Genomic DNA, 15,072 nt, shown 5'->3' with positions numbered 1-15,072 from the left:
CCCAGGTGCCGTTACGCCTGGTCCACGTTTGTGTATTAAAAGGCTCCGTAAGGCTCATTTAAATATTGGGTGAGATCCAGATTGTGCCAGGTGGAGCGAGTCAGGTGACTCCTGCGCGGTTTCGCGCCCTGTGCGGTTTCACGCCCTGCGTAGAGCCCAATTTGGGGCTCAAAAGTGATTCACCATTGCGCCAGCATGTGTGTTGGTGCAACAGGATCGCTGAATCGCGCCCTAAATATCCATTCGTTGGATAGCTGTCATTACAACGCAATATTTATAATTTATCTAAAGCTGAACCAGGGTAAAAATGTTCATAGAACAATGATTTTATAAAAGTTTGCATTTGCGTTTTTGAACCATTGCAGCAGGAATGACCCCAATGCACATTTACCGTACACACTGTAGAGGGATTTCACCCATAGCAGCTTTATGTGAGTTAAAGCCAAAGTGGTCCACTTGCCTCCCTTTTTCCATTCAACAGCTATTCAAACAACAAAACAGTAGCACAGTGGTTGGCACAGTTGCTTCACAGTGTCAGAGTCCCAGGTTCAATACCCGGCTTGGGTCACTGTCTGTGCGGAGTCTGCATGTTCTCCCCGTGTCTGCTTGGGTTTCCTCCGGGTGCTATGGTTTCCTCCCACAAAATCCCAAAAGACGTACTTGTTAGGTGAATTGGACATTCTGAATTTTCCCTCTGTATACCTGAACAAGCGTCCAAGTGTCCAACTAGGAGTTTTTCACAGTGACTTCATTGTAGTGTTATTGTAAGCCTATTTATGACAATAATAATGATTATTATTATTAAAAGTCAAACACCTGAGATGCCTGCCTCAGGAATTTCTGCTAATTAACAAGATAGGACCCCAAAACTACTTTCATGGCTCACCTAGGGAACATCCAACTTCGTTCGACACAGAAGATGGGTCTTTGCTGCTGGCCCAGTATATTGTACCAACATGAACCTGCCGAACTGCCTCTGTGCCCAATTGCCGTAAGCCGCCCAATGGCGCCATTTAAATGAGGCATGGCTATTAAGATGAACTGGGCGTCCCGCTGACTCCCCTGGCCTGCCCACGCAATCTAACCAATCAAAATTTCACCTCAACATTCGAGATTCCACTGGTACTGATAAAGCAATAACTCACACAAATATCCTGAATTATTAACAAAATGAAGCCTAATCTGAATGCTTCCTATTTGATTGCGAATATATTGCCTGTTACATCTATTTGTCAACTTTTGACATATTACCGAACTTTAATAAATGTAAGAGTAAACTTCTCCTTCAAAACGCAGTCAAAATGGATAGTCTTAAAATTTGCTTGATTGAAAAAATTGCAATTGTCAAGTATGTAAAATTAATTAAAATTTGTAACAGCACAAGTGTTTATGCAGGACCCCCAGAACAATACAGTTCCTGTAGGAATGGAAATAGTGCATATTCTGTACTTACCTCTGCAGAATGTAAGCCTCGAGGAATAGCAAGATAATTTGAGAAACCATTAACTAAAATTGTTATATTACCTCCCGCATGACTTTTCCCATGACTTCAACTCAAGTTTACTCTTTGTAAGCAGTTGGTTGGGATTCCTGGAAACTATAAATACACAAAAAAGGAAAATCACATAAATAACAAAAAAGGAATAATCACATAGAATTTAATTTGCATGTGGTCTGCATCTTACTTATCAGCATATAAGTAAATCCATAAGACCATAAGACATAGGAGCAGAATTAGGCCACTCGGCCCATCGAGTATGCACTGCCATTCAATCATGGCTGATATTTTTCTCTTCCCCATAATCCCCGATCCCCTTATTAATCAAGAACCTATTTATCTCTGTCTTAAAGACACTCAGCGATTTGACCTCCACGGCCTTCTGCGGTAAAGAGTTCCACAAATTCACCACCCTCTGGCTGAAGAAATTCCTCCTCATCTCTATTTTAAAGGATCGTCCCTTTAGTCTGAGACTGTGCCCTCTGGTTATAGTTTTTCCTACAAGTGGAAACATCCTCTCCACGTCCACTCTATCCAAGTCTCGTAGTATCCTGTAAGTTTCAATAAGATCCCCCCTCATCTTTCTAAACTCCATCGAGCACAGACCCAGAGTCCTCAACCGTTCCTCATATGACAAGCTCTTCATTCCAGGGATCATTCTTGTGAACCTCCTCTGGACCCTTTCCAAGGCCAGCACATCCTTCCTTAGATACGGGGCTATCCACCACTGCATGCAGTTCATTACAATTTAATCAAAAATGGAGCAAACAACCAAATAACCAATCTACAAGCAGATTTGTGGAATCTGAGAATTAAGGGGAGCGATTCTCCGCTCCCCACGCCGGGTGGGAGATTCGCGGGAGGGCCGGGCGACTCACGACACGCCCCCTGCCCCCCCCCCCCCCCCCCCCCGCGATTCTCCCACCCCCCGCTCGGAAGAATTCCCGCTCGCCGTTTTTCCGGCGATTCTCCGGCCCGGATCGGCCAAGCGGCCTGCTGTTCCCTACCGGTTCACGACGGCGGCAACCACACCTGGTCGCTGCCGTCGTGAACATGGGCGCCAAACTGCCGTTTGAAGCTTGTGGGGGACGGAGAGGGGAGTGAGCACCACGGCCGTGCTCAGGAGGGGACTGACCCGCGATCGGTGCCACTGATCGTCAGGCCGGCGTCTCAAAGCGACGCACTCTTTCCCCTCCGCCGCCCCGCAGAATCAAGCTGCCACGTCTTGCAGGGCAGCGGAGGGGAAGACAGCAACCGCGCATGCGCGGGTTGGATCCGTCACCCGTCGTGACGTCAGCCGCGCATGCGCGGGTTGGAGCCGGCCAACCTGCGCATGCGCGGCTGGCGTCACTTAGGCACCACTGTCGCGTCATTCTCGGCGCGCCGAGAATTACGGAGCGCCGCTCCTAGCCCCCCGGGTGGGGGTGAATCCAGTGTGAGGAGCGGCCTCCAAGGCCGTCGTGAAACTCGGCCGAGTTCACGACGGCCTTCCCGATTCATCGCGGGAGCGGAGAATTCCGCCCAAGCTCTTTTGTTCCAGTTGTCTTCACTGAAAATGTTTTTAAATGTTTGTTTTGTGTTGTAAATCGCACAATACCATCATCTGAATTTGACCCCCAACTCATGATTAGCAACCAGATGTGATAAGGCTTCTTTTCGGAATGCGCCTTTTCTCCCTATCCCATAAGAAACATCTTTAACAATGGAAAAGTTAAATTTACACAAATTCCTTCCAGCCCTCAATCACTGCAGTTAAGTCATTATCACCCACAATTTGAATTGCTGCCAGTCAGATCAATGCAAGACTGCAGTGGACAAGTCCATTATTCCATCTGGTTTCCACCAGGTTTTAGATTTGTGTCTATCTCGAGGAGACTGTCAATAGCTAAGTTGTGCTGTACTAGAGTACGAATATCTCTCACTATGCACTGTAACATGGTCTTCTTAAAACTGACAATTGCCAGTATCATCTCAAGGAGTCAGAGGGGACAATCTCCATCTTCAAATCAAACCATTTACATATAAAAACAGGATAGTAAAAGAAAAATAAATCACATGGGACACTTGATTGTTCAGTTTTAAGGCAGACTTCAGTTTAGGTGCTCAGGACTCCCCAGTGCGGCCACAATGAAGATATGCAAATCATCAGATGATGATGTCACTGCAACCACCAACATCATTTTCACCTTGGTTCACATTGCTAGTTCCTGCGAGCATCAATAAGACATGAGTGGTTCAAGGTCAGCCAACAGGATTCTCAGCTGCTACCTGGTAAAATGCTGAAAGGCTTTGGGAGATATTCAGCTTGGATTAGATAGTGGTCTTTGTAGAGTTACTGACATAACTGCAGATATAACTGTGATATAATGTTACATAATTAATTAACTGAGGTCTGATGAGGAGCAGCAGTACAACCTCAAGTAGAGTACCGAGATGTGCATGATCTGCAAGTAAACAAGAATGTTTTTTAAAAAAATGAAAAACAGCATATGGTAGCATTCTTAGGGTAACAGGCAAATCCTAAAGAAACCCCATCTAGGCTCTGAACTCAAGACAAAACATAGTTTTTCCCCTTTAAATGGATGCAGAGTGGTGTAATGATTACAGAATATTTTGAAATCTCAGGGGGACAACTGACATGGCACTTTTTTCCTAATGGAGTCTTTCTGGCATGATCGACAACTAACTGTTATATCTAGCACAGCACTGCCTGTAGCAGTCAAGGTCACTGCAACCCTGAACTCCCTTGCCTTAGGCTCCTTTCAGACTGTCACAGGGAAAATCAAACACCAGTCAGTCTTCAGTTCATGCTTCCATTAAGCAGGTGACTGAGGTCATGTTTCTTAAAGCAAGCAATTTCATCACATTCCCCACAGACAACCAGAAGCAGCAGGGTAGAGCTCTCGGGTTTACACCGATTACAGAGTTCCCCACCATCCAGGCCTTCTCTAACTTCACCCATATCATGCTGCAGGCTTCTTCACACAGTCCCATTGCTTTCATGAATCACAAGAAATTCAACGCCACTAACAGCCCATTATGGAGAGCAGTTCCCTCTTTGCTGGCAGCTGCCATGAAGCTTTTGATGGGCGCTAATCCTCCACCCCTCAATGTTTCACCCTGCACAGGAAGGTGGCTGCTTGGGGTAAGAGCTATCTCTTCCACAATCAACTCTTGAATTCTCGCAACTATCTGCACTGAGCAGAAAAAGTATGATCCACGGGACACCAAAAGCCCTCTTCGAGCAGGCGGTTGGATGCAGGAACATAGGACTTAGGAGCATCAGTAGGTCATTAGGCAATTTGAGTCATTTAATAAGTCATACCTAATCTGATTGTGGTCTCAACTCCATTTTCCTGTCTGCTCACATAACCCCCAACTCCTTTGTTGGAGGTTTAGGGAAGATGCATGTTAAATGAGTGGTATAAGCGAGTTTGGTCAATCAAAATGTTCTCCGTCTGTTAGCTGTTAGGGTTATGCATAAAATGGAGCTGAGTGTTCCGAATTCGGTTCCCATCAATGGGTTTTTGATAATGTCAGTCGTCACGTTGTTGCACTTAAACAGCGAGAACCACGTGAAGGCTAACACCTCCCTCTTTCGTGTGGCTCAGCCTTGGCACCATTGCTTCTTCATTTTCATCCTGCCAACTCAGTCAAGAAAGTGCAGATAGCCATCTACCTGAGAACTCATGACCAAACAACATATGCTCGGGGAAGGCTTGAGAGCTATTATGAACTGTTACAGCCTTGTCCGAATCCTCATAAAACACTTGTTTCTATATTTTATTTGAACAACTGTCATGAAAGAAGTGCTTGTGTGCTCTCTTCTGTACAACTGAACACGCAATTCCCCAAATTATCGTGGAGTGGTTCTGGCTTGTAGTTTATCAAACAGTCAACATCTGAAGAAAACTGGAGCCAAAATAAAGACTAGGCTCAATTCAATCAATTTAATCCACAATTTAGCTGGTGACCAGCTGGGGAGCAGATGCTCACACCCTGCGGACAGCCACCTTGGCCTTTGTTTACTCAGTAGCAGAATAATGCGTAGCAGCATGAGCAGGAAGTGTACATACAAACCTTGAGGACGTGCAACTAAATCATTCTGCAACCAACACCGACAGTCTGGCTCCCTGTACTAGCCTGCATCTTGTCACTATGATTCAGGAGGGAAACAGCAGTAATCAGAGAATCAGCAAACTCAGGTCTGCTTACTAATGAAGATGTCCAGTAACTCGTGAGATGCCACCTTAATTCCAGGAACACCATCAGATTAGTGCCCAAACAAAATCTCATAATCACGGAACTTTTACCAAACAGCAAGGGACGAGGATATGGGATATCAACATTTAACCCCTCTATTGCTGGTGGTTCATGATGATTTAACTTGTGTACCGAATCTGCCTTACCACATTACTTAGTATTTCATTCAAATGTCTGCTCAGTGGTATCAACACTTGACTTTTTCCTCACGAGGTAATGTTGGAATTGATGGTTTCCTGTACTATTCAGGTTGGACAGTAATGAAAGTATTTAATTTGTAAACTGTAAAACCCTACTTAGGATATTGATAAACAATGCATATCAAAGTATATTTTCATAAGTGTGATCAGTCATATTTATTTCATGGGATGTGGGCATCATTGGCCAGCACAGAACTTGTTGCTCATTTCTAATTGCCCAGAGTGGCTTGGTAGGCGATTGCAGCGGACAGTTAGAGTCAATCACATTGCTGTGGGTCTGGAGTGACATGCAAGCCAGATCAGGTAAGGATGATTTCATTCCCTCAGCAACTTTAGGGAACCAGTTTTTAAAAATAATCAATGATAGTTTCATGGTCTCCATCACTGATGACTAATTTTCATTTGTAGATTCTTTTTGAATCTCAATTGAACTTAAATTTCACGTTGGTGAAATTTGAATCCTAGCATGAACTTGGATCTATGGATTACTAAGCCTGTGGCATTACCACTACGTTACTGTCTCCCCCTATCTAATAAACTTAGAAGATGCATCATAGATCCATGATGCCTATTATATTATCTACCTTCGTTTCATCATATGCTTTTCTCAACAGCTCCAATATTAGAACATCAAGATTAACATTGACTCAAATGTTTGTTGAAGTTCTGATTGATTAGTTTGTATCAGTTATTCCACCAGAACAATTCCAGTTAAGTGTTTGGAAATTCTCTTCAAGAAGTGAATTGTCCAGCCGACCAAGGATCAATGTCTGAGCCAGGAAATGGTGGGGGTTATTTTCTTTCTCAGCATATGTTGTTAGCAGTCCAAGGGATCGGCGCACCTACCTGTGTAGGCAGATGAACCCCCTCTTCCTCTTCCACTTTAATTCCAGAGACTAACCTGAACTCATCCAGCTTCGGTAAATTGGCCAAGGTTCATCACCAGGTACAACTCAGTATTCTTTCAACCGTTTGTTGTACTACTTTTAACTTGTAAAAGTCACTACCCTGCTCCCTTCTGTTTCAATCAATACCCAGAGGAGCCATTTCCTTTTACTATCCTCAACACTCAAACAGTACTCACCCTGATGATCACTCAAGGAAGTATGCTCCCAGCTGCTATTATCATTGCAAGTTGTAGCCATTGTCCCTAACTGCAAGATTCTCGTAAAACAAAATCATACCTGTGACAATGATTGATGCAAACCCCCCCCCCCCCCCCCCCCCCCCGCTTTTCGATTGTAACATCTTAAAGCTTGCTTCAATTCCACATCCTGTTTGTGAATATCCCATTAATATATAAAGGTGTTTCGATGGGGAATATTCTGGGTTTATCAGAATCATCAAATTGGTGAATAACTAATACCACCTGAAGCAGTTTTGGAATGAGCATTTTCAAGGGATGTGGATGCCAACCCAAACACAATGGAACTGGTTTACTTGTAAGTGCTATTTAGAGTTTGGCCACAGGAGTTCAATGGTCAAGACTGTCAATAAAATCTGGACAAACACATACAATTGTGTGGTCTGATTGTATCAGCCACGTCTTGGTTAACATATTCATAAAGTCACTTCATAATTTCTGTGTCTCTGTTTGATTTATTTCATTTCAGCTCCCAGTTTTTTTTTTCAACAGTTAAAAGTTTCATTTGTTCCTGGGATACGAAACCTGGTCCATTTCTGATGATTGCCCATTTACAAACTGCTTTTGCAATGCAGTTGTTTGAGCTTTTATGTCATTTAAGTTAAATGCGTTCTCGCTGAAGGACTAGCTACACGTGAACTTACCAAACATTTGGATGGGTGACTCTCATTTGCACAAGACTGAAAAGCTGCTCGTGTATTTCCAAAACTGATGGGCGACTTGCTGATTGGTGGTGGGAAGGGGCCATACGAAACTGGAGTTCCAGCAGCCAAACCATGGTTCTGAACTGGCAGAGAGCCCGTTACAGGTTGGGGCCAGGACTATGAGGGTACGGTGAGGTGGAAAATTGGGCAGCCGCTGGGAGGATTTTTGGTGGGGACACAGCAGGAGCTATCGAGCTCATTCAGCTGCTCCAGACCTGATTTTTGGCCTTTTCTGAACTGCTGGCATTATCTGTTTAATTTGGTTTGGCTAATTGTCTGTCAACGTCAGAGATCAGGGCTTGAGCAGCATAGGCACAGCATATTTACATTGGAAAACTGCATTGTGATCCTATAAATGTCACTGGCTCCTAACACACCTATGAATGAGGCTTCCAGCTATTTCCAGCAGTTAATATTACAGCAGTATATTTCACCTGTTAACACAGCGAGAGGCTTCTGATTGCAATTTTAGTCTCAGCATTGCCCTCTCTGAAGAAATACAGGGTGGTAGGGACAGACCAAAATGTCGGAAAAAGCATTTTTCCTCACTTCATGCTCAATGGCAGTGCTTTAATCTCTGTTACAGTTTAATTCAAATCAGATGTGAGGAAACATTTGTCCTTTGTTGATTCAGCATTGCAAGTCAACCACTATCCTTGTGACAACCTCTGCTATATCATTCCCTTTTTCTGTCCTCTCATAGTGAGACTGATAAATGAATATCACATTGTACAGAACTGAAATGTGTTTGAGGGGGCTTTAGTTTACAGTGAAATTGTTAATATTGCCCAAACTTAATTTCCGCTACACCATGGTTTCTTCTTAAAGCACATGTGCAGCATGAGAAATATGGCATTTTTACAACCTCTATATAAAGCATTTTCCTTTTTCGCAATTGGAGATATTTAGATTATACTCTCTGAATTACCCCTGCTGTGGTCTTCATAGTAACAAGATAATTCTGTTTGTTTCAGGTATATTAAAAATTACGTCTGTAGAAGTTGGGGTTGTGGCGATTAAAGCAATTAACAGCAATTATTATTTGGCCATGAACAAGAGGGGAAAGATCTATGGCTCGGTAAGTACTCTTTAAAAGCATTTCAATTATAATGTAGTTAAAAAGAGATTATAATGATTAATGGCTTAATTATCTGCAGATTATAATGTGGTCAGCAATTGGCTTAGTTACTAACAGGCCAAAGCTTAAATCATAGAACATATTAACTGTCAGATTACTGCTGGGTTGATTGGATTGATTAGATTAGATTTAATTGAACTAATTGCTGAAGAATTGCTGTATTACTTTATTCCTCTTGTGGATTCTGTGGGACCTAAACAAGCCTTTTAATGCTTCATCCCCCTCCCCACCCCCCATTCAATTTTTCTCCCCCCCCCCTGGTAACTCACCTCATCCAAAGGAACAATCTTCCTGTAGAACTTCCAACTGCAATAGTGCTACAGTTCAGTCCAAACTTGTCCCCGTGCATTTGCTTTCCTTCAATATAACATTCAGAAACAGGAACAATAGCTGATTCGCCCTTCCATCGAGCCTAGAGACCAATTGCAGCACTCCAACTGCCACTCAACTATCTCAGCACAGGACAAGGATAATCGAAGTACCATTGCCCTTCAGTATTTGTAGACAATGTGATGACGTGCTTTATATTCAAAACAATCTAAAAACAACTTTTGAAAGGATACCTTTATTCCTGTTCACACTGCAACTCAATCCCCCAACCATACATGAACTAAAAGCAAAATACTGGGGATGCTGAAAATTTGAAGCATAAACAAAAAGTGCTGGAAGTACTCTGGCAACATCTATGGAGAGAGAAACAAACAATGTTAACATTATAGGTAAATGAAGGCAATCAAATATCTTCCACTTACGATCAAGTTGAAGAGAAATCTTTCTCTCAGAGGGTTGTTGGTATGGAATTTTCACCCTCCGAAAGCATTGGAGGCAGGGTCATTGAATATTTTTAAGGCTGAATTAGATAGATCCTTGATTTACAAAAGAGTCAAAGGGTATAAAGGGGGTAGACGGTAAAGTAGGATTGAGGCCACATCAGCCATGATCTTATCAAATGACAGAACAGGCTCCAGGGTCTGATTGGCCTACTCCTGCTCCTAATTGAAATGTATCAAGCTAACTCTGTATTTCCAAAGATGGTGGCTGATGTACTGAACTGTGAACCACATTAACATTTTTTGTGTCTGCCACCAAAATCTATCTCACCTTCACCGGCAGCTCACATTTGACTTAGAAGGGATATTGGACTTGGTGACAAGGCGGGGATGGGAAACAAAGGTCACAAGCGCTAGGACTGTAGAGTATTCCTGCTCCCCTTCCGGCTCACTGGAGGTTTTCTGAACAGGTTGTCCTTATAAGAAAGTGTGCCTTTAGTTGACAACAACTTAAGAAGCCTGAGTTAGGCAGGCTTGGGCCAATCATCACCACACATTTAATGTGAGGGGCTCACAAAAGGACTTCTCACTTACATACATAAGGAATCTAATGCCTGTCTCAAGCAGCTGCCAGGGACGCCTGGGAAATGACTCAATCCAGTTTCTGATTGGACATTATTCAGACCTCTTTGGACACAGGACATTGGTCCCCAAAATTGTTATTGTGCAAACACAGCAAGATCCAACGTATAACCCAATAATTGAAAGGATGGCCACCAATGGTGGAGACAAGGGTGCAGAAAATCAGCAATAATCCAAGAGTAGAGAAAACTGGCTAAGATGTATTGCTAGAGAAAATTGTTCAGATAGTATGGAATGATGGGCAGGGGAAGTTGGTATTGACATTGAATATTGCAACTGGGAAGATTGAAATCAAATACTTTAAAATCAGTTCACTGAGGCAAGGAAATTGGCAGGTTCATGGGGATGCCGGAGGAGGTAAGAATGAGAGGTGATAGGCACGCAAGAGAGAGGGCACAGGTGACAAAACAATATGTGAAGAACAAAACTCTTCTATAAGTTTCATGAGAGAGGGTGGCACAGTGGTTAGCACTGCAGTCTCATGGCCCCGAGGACCCGGGTCACTGTCCATGCGGCGTTTGCACATCCTCCCCGTATCTGCGTGGGTCTCATCCCCACAACCCAAAGATGGGCCGGGTAGGTGGATTGGCCACGCTAAATTGCCCCTTAATTGGGGGAAACAAAATGGAGTACTCTAAAAAAAAAATTTTTAAGTTTAATTGTGAATGTTCTACATATTCACGAGTTAAACTTAGAATGGATATGTTGCCATTTTGTAAACAAGATCAGACTAATATTAATGTAAAAGAGTAAAATCTGTTACAGAAAAGTACAATTGGACACTGAGTGGAAGTGTGATGGTTTTGACACTTGAACAAGTAATAGTTCAAACTCTTCAATTATTATTTGAAGATCTGCAAATCATACAACAGGTTTCTATTCACCATCCCGGCAACTCTCTCATGTTGATTGAGAGGTCTGAAATAGCTGTATTGTTCTGTCCTTGATCAGCCCTCTGATTCATGTCTGCATAAAATTACATTGTCATAACTTGAGAACCGTTACACTAGAATAGTGGAGCAGGGCTACGTAGACCACTTCCAAGAAATGAATAAGCAATTTAAAAGCAATTTATTCACAGGACCAATCTGAATAAAATAATGTGATGAGCAACCTCGAATACATCCCAAATTAATTTTCTTTTATTTTGTTTTCATTTAATTTCTTAAGTTTTTGAATAAAAAATTCAATCCACTGTTTTGAGCAGGCAACAGTGACAATCAGAGCAAGTCAAATGATTCAATATGAGTTTTTAAAACAGCCATGTCAAAATTGTTAAGGCATCCTGAAGTTAAAAAAATGGCTTTCTGAGGAATAATCTTGTCCTCACTCTCCATTCCACCTAACTCTGCATTCAAAGGATCATCCTCTTCCATTTCTGCCACCTGCACTGTGATGTCACCACTGAGGACATCTTTCGCTCCCCTGTTAGCATTCCAAAGGGACTGTTCCCTCGTGATACCCTGGTCATCTCTCTATCACCCCTAACACCTCGTCCCTTTCCCATGGCACCTTCCCATTCAATCATAGGAGGTGGAACAGCTGCTCTCTGCTCTTTTATCTCCTCTCTACCCACTGTACAAGGCTCCAAACATTACTTCCAGGTGAAGTAACAAGTTGCCTGTACATGTTCTAATTTAGTATGCTGTATTAGCAGCTCATAATGCATGCTCACTTGGGAATCTGACCAACTTCCGGGTCCAATGGCGGGACCGCCATCGCCTGGATTAAGTACAGCCCCCCTCCCCCCTGCACCCCACCACCACCACTTCCATCACCACCCCCAATATCTCCAAACCTACTAACTGGCAGTGGAGCACCCTGGTGCTTGAGCAAATAAGTAGTAAACATTTTTTGTTATCATAGACAAGCAGAATATATATTAATTAAAACTTTGGTGATTTTCTAATCCATCATCACATTGCACAGAAATTAAGGATTATTGTGTCATTCTGTAAATTTAACTTTTGTAACATTGTCTTAATTATTGTTTTGCAGAAAGAGTTTAATAATGACTGCAAACTTAAAGAAAGAATAGAAGAGAATGGCTACAACACCTATGCTTCCATGAAGTGGAAGCACAATGAACGGCAAATGTTTGTGGCCTTAAATGGAAAAGGGTCTCCACGGAGAGGACACAAAACAAGGCGGAAACATCCTTCAGCCCATTTTCTACCAATAGTGGTGAGACACGATGTCTCTATAATATCAGAATAGAATCAGTGAAGACACACTTTCGCAGTAATGAGTCCTGGTATTAATTCAACACTGCATTTCACTCCAAGCATGGCAAGACTCTATTAAATGTTGAAGTCTTAATGATGAACATTATCAGCGCTCAGGCAATAAACTCACAGACATCTGCTTGTAAAACTTGGAACAAGCCTTTGATATTCAAATGAGTGTTACTGGCACAAGGAGTTCCCAGGCCAGTAAAGATTGAAGCAATTGGAGAGAACATATTTCACTGGCGGGCAATGGCAAAATATCTTGTGATGCAACCTGAAGCACGAAAGGCAATGCAGTTGTACAATGTTGTATGATCTTTGTGAGAAGATGTTATTTATGGAGTACTAACCCATATCAAAGACATTATGCTCATTCAAGCCGGATTATCCAATGAGCTGTTAAACACGCAAACGTTTATCTGGAAGCACTTTGGGTCAGATGCGAGAACAACTGTTTTCTGTAACTACACTTCAGCAAAATAGACAGGCTCCGAAAGTATATATAAATGCACAAAATGTAAAGCTGCTCTAACAAAATGAGTCTTCAGTTGATTCATTCTGAATTCAACTTTAAAGTGTGCTGACGTTGCAGAAACAGTATGACTCCACAAAGTAAGGCAGTGTAAAATTAGCTTAGTACTGATCTTTGATTGAAAATTATCTCTAGAAAATAAACACTTACGTTTGTCATTAAAATAGTACTATTACAGCACCACGTATTAATCTTCTTAAAATGGTCACAACAATGCCGAAAGCTAGATTCATTTTGATAGAGCAGGTCAAAAATAGTAACAGTATACATCCCTTTTCTCATTGTAACACACTATGTAAGTTGCATTAAGCCTCTTTTGCAGTGTGAGTAGAAAAATACAAGTAGTAATCAAATTGTTTTTTGTTCAAAATACTTTTAAAGATATTTCTATTGAGATTAATATTGATGCTGCATTCCCTTCATACTTCATTATTGTAAAATGGTTTGTTTATTTTTGTTGTTTGGGAATAGTATTTTTGGTACAAAGAAGAGTTTTTGACAAGTCGGATTGTAGATTAATTTGTTCTAGAATTTAACCCCTTTATTACTGGTGTCCCATGATTATTTAACTTGTGTCATTCCAGGCATTTCTAGCCAGCATGTCAGATATTTAATCTGTTGTTTATTTGAACAATTTTTTCTACATTGCATAGTGGAAATCAATAATTTGATCACTCTCCTGGTTTCTTTAATAAAGTTGGTTGTCTCTTACACATGGGACAATATATCATAGCTAGCTTTTGTACTTCAGTTGAAAGAATTTGAACTTGAACGGAATAATTCCCCAAATTTTCACCTTCCGAGTGAGAAATGTTTTTATTTTCTTTCCAGTTTTCTCCTCTTACCCCTTCAGACTAATAGCAGCAACTGACATTTGGGATATGCTGCGGGATTTTCCTAATGGGAGTCTAAGTGCTGATGCCGGAGTGAAAACCGAAGTGTTTTACTCCGGCGTCGGCGCCCGTTCCCAAACCCCTATTCTGGGGCCTCCGTGGGGCTGGCAGGGGCGTGGCGTGATTTGCGGGGGCGGGGCCTCAGCGCAGCATCGGAGACCTGGCGCCGTGTAAAAGACGCAGCGCCTTGGATCCCAGGCATGCACAGTTGGGCAGGCGCCAACTAGCACATGTGCAGTAGCTGTCCTCCCCCAGGCCGCCCCGCACAAAAATGGCGCAGGGATATAACATTGCTGTCGGGGGAAAGGAGGCTCGCCGACAGAGAGGCCGGCCCGCCGATCGGTGGGCCCCGATCACAGGCCAGACACCATCGGAGGCCCCCTTAGTGCTGAGGGAGTCCCCCTTCCCACCCCACAGGCCCCCCCCTCCCCCCGAGTGTTCCTACAGAGTTCCCGCCGGCAGCGACCAGGGATGAACAGCGCCGGCGGGACTCTGTTGTGTTGGAGCGGCCACTCGGCCCATCCGATTCCAGCGGCCCGTGGCCGGCGCCGTGCCAAACGCGCCGGCGCAAATGGTGCAGATTCTCCGCACCTCGGAGAATAGCGCACCGGCGTCGGGGCATCATGGCATGGTTGCTCCGATTCTCCAGCCCAGCGCGGGTCTCAGAGAATCGCCCGATTCTGCAGCTACTGACTACTTCAGTGCCTCCTCACCTGAGTAATTATTGTCCATGCGTGAGCATGTGGTTGACTGGTGTTCAGTGGGCACCACAACCAAATTTGATTTGTTTTGAACCAACATTCATACTTGCACATTTTCTGATTGGATCATTGGATCAACTGTGGGGAAATTGCCCTCTGCCTTCTGGGAATATGCAGAGTTAATTTTCTAACCCTCGCCTTTGTCCAGCGGGGATGTCCCAACTCAGCACAGATCAAGGACTAAACCTTGGCCCTTCTTTGCTTGCACTGGCTCACTACCAAACCACAAAGTATACCTGCTGACTAGGCCCTTAGGGGAGCTGATTATATATTTTCCTGACTCTGAAATCTGGCATTCT

General features: G+C 43.2%; 1 protein-coding gene across 3 annotated transcripts in view; it reads left to right on the top strand.

Annotated features, from left to right (window-relative positions):
- The window catches only part of fgf10a (fibroblast growth factor 10a), a 172,115-nt gene extending 158,264 nt beyond the window's left edge, over positions 1-13,851 (top strand). For all 3 annotated transcript variants that reach the window (XM_038790850.1, XM_038790848.1, XM_038790849.1), the window contains exons 3-4: positions 8,784-8,887; positions 12,358-13,851. In XM_038790850.1, coding sequence (XP_038646778.1) covers positions 8,784-8,887; positions 12,358-12,576 — 323 coding nt within the window. In that variant the 3' untranslated portion in view covers positions 12,577-13,851. The remainder of the gene's footprint in view (positions 1-8,783; positions 8,888-12,357) is intronic.
- Positions 13,852-15,072: the final 1,221 nt, after the last annotated feature.

Source organism: Scyliorhinus canicula, chromosome 3 (assembly GCF_902713615.1).
Source record: "Scyliorhinus canicula chromosome 3, sScyCan1.1, whole genome shotgun sequence".
In the NCBI taxonomy this organism is placed as follows: Eukaryota; Metazoa; Chordata; class Chondrichthyes; order Carcharhiniformes; family Scyliorhinidae; genus Scyliorhinus; species Scyliorhinus canicula.
This window is presented reverse-complemented; position numbering and strand designations above follow the sequence as displayed.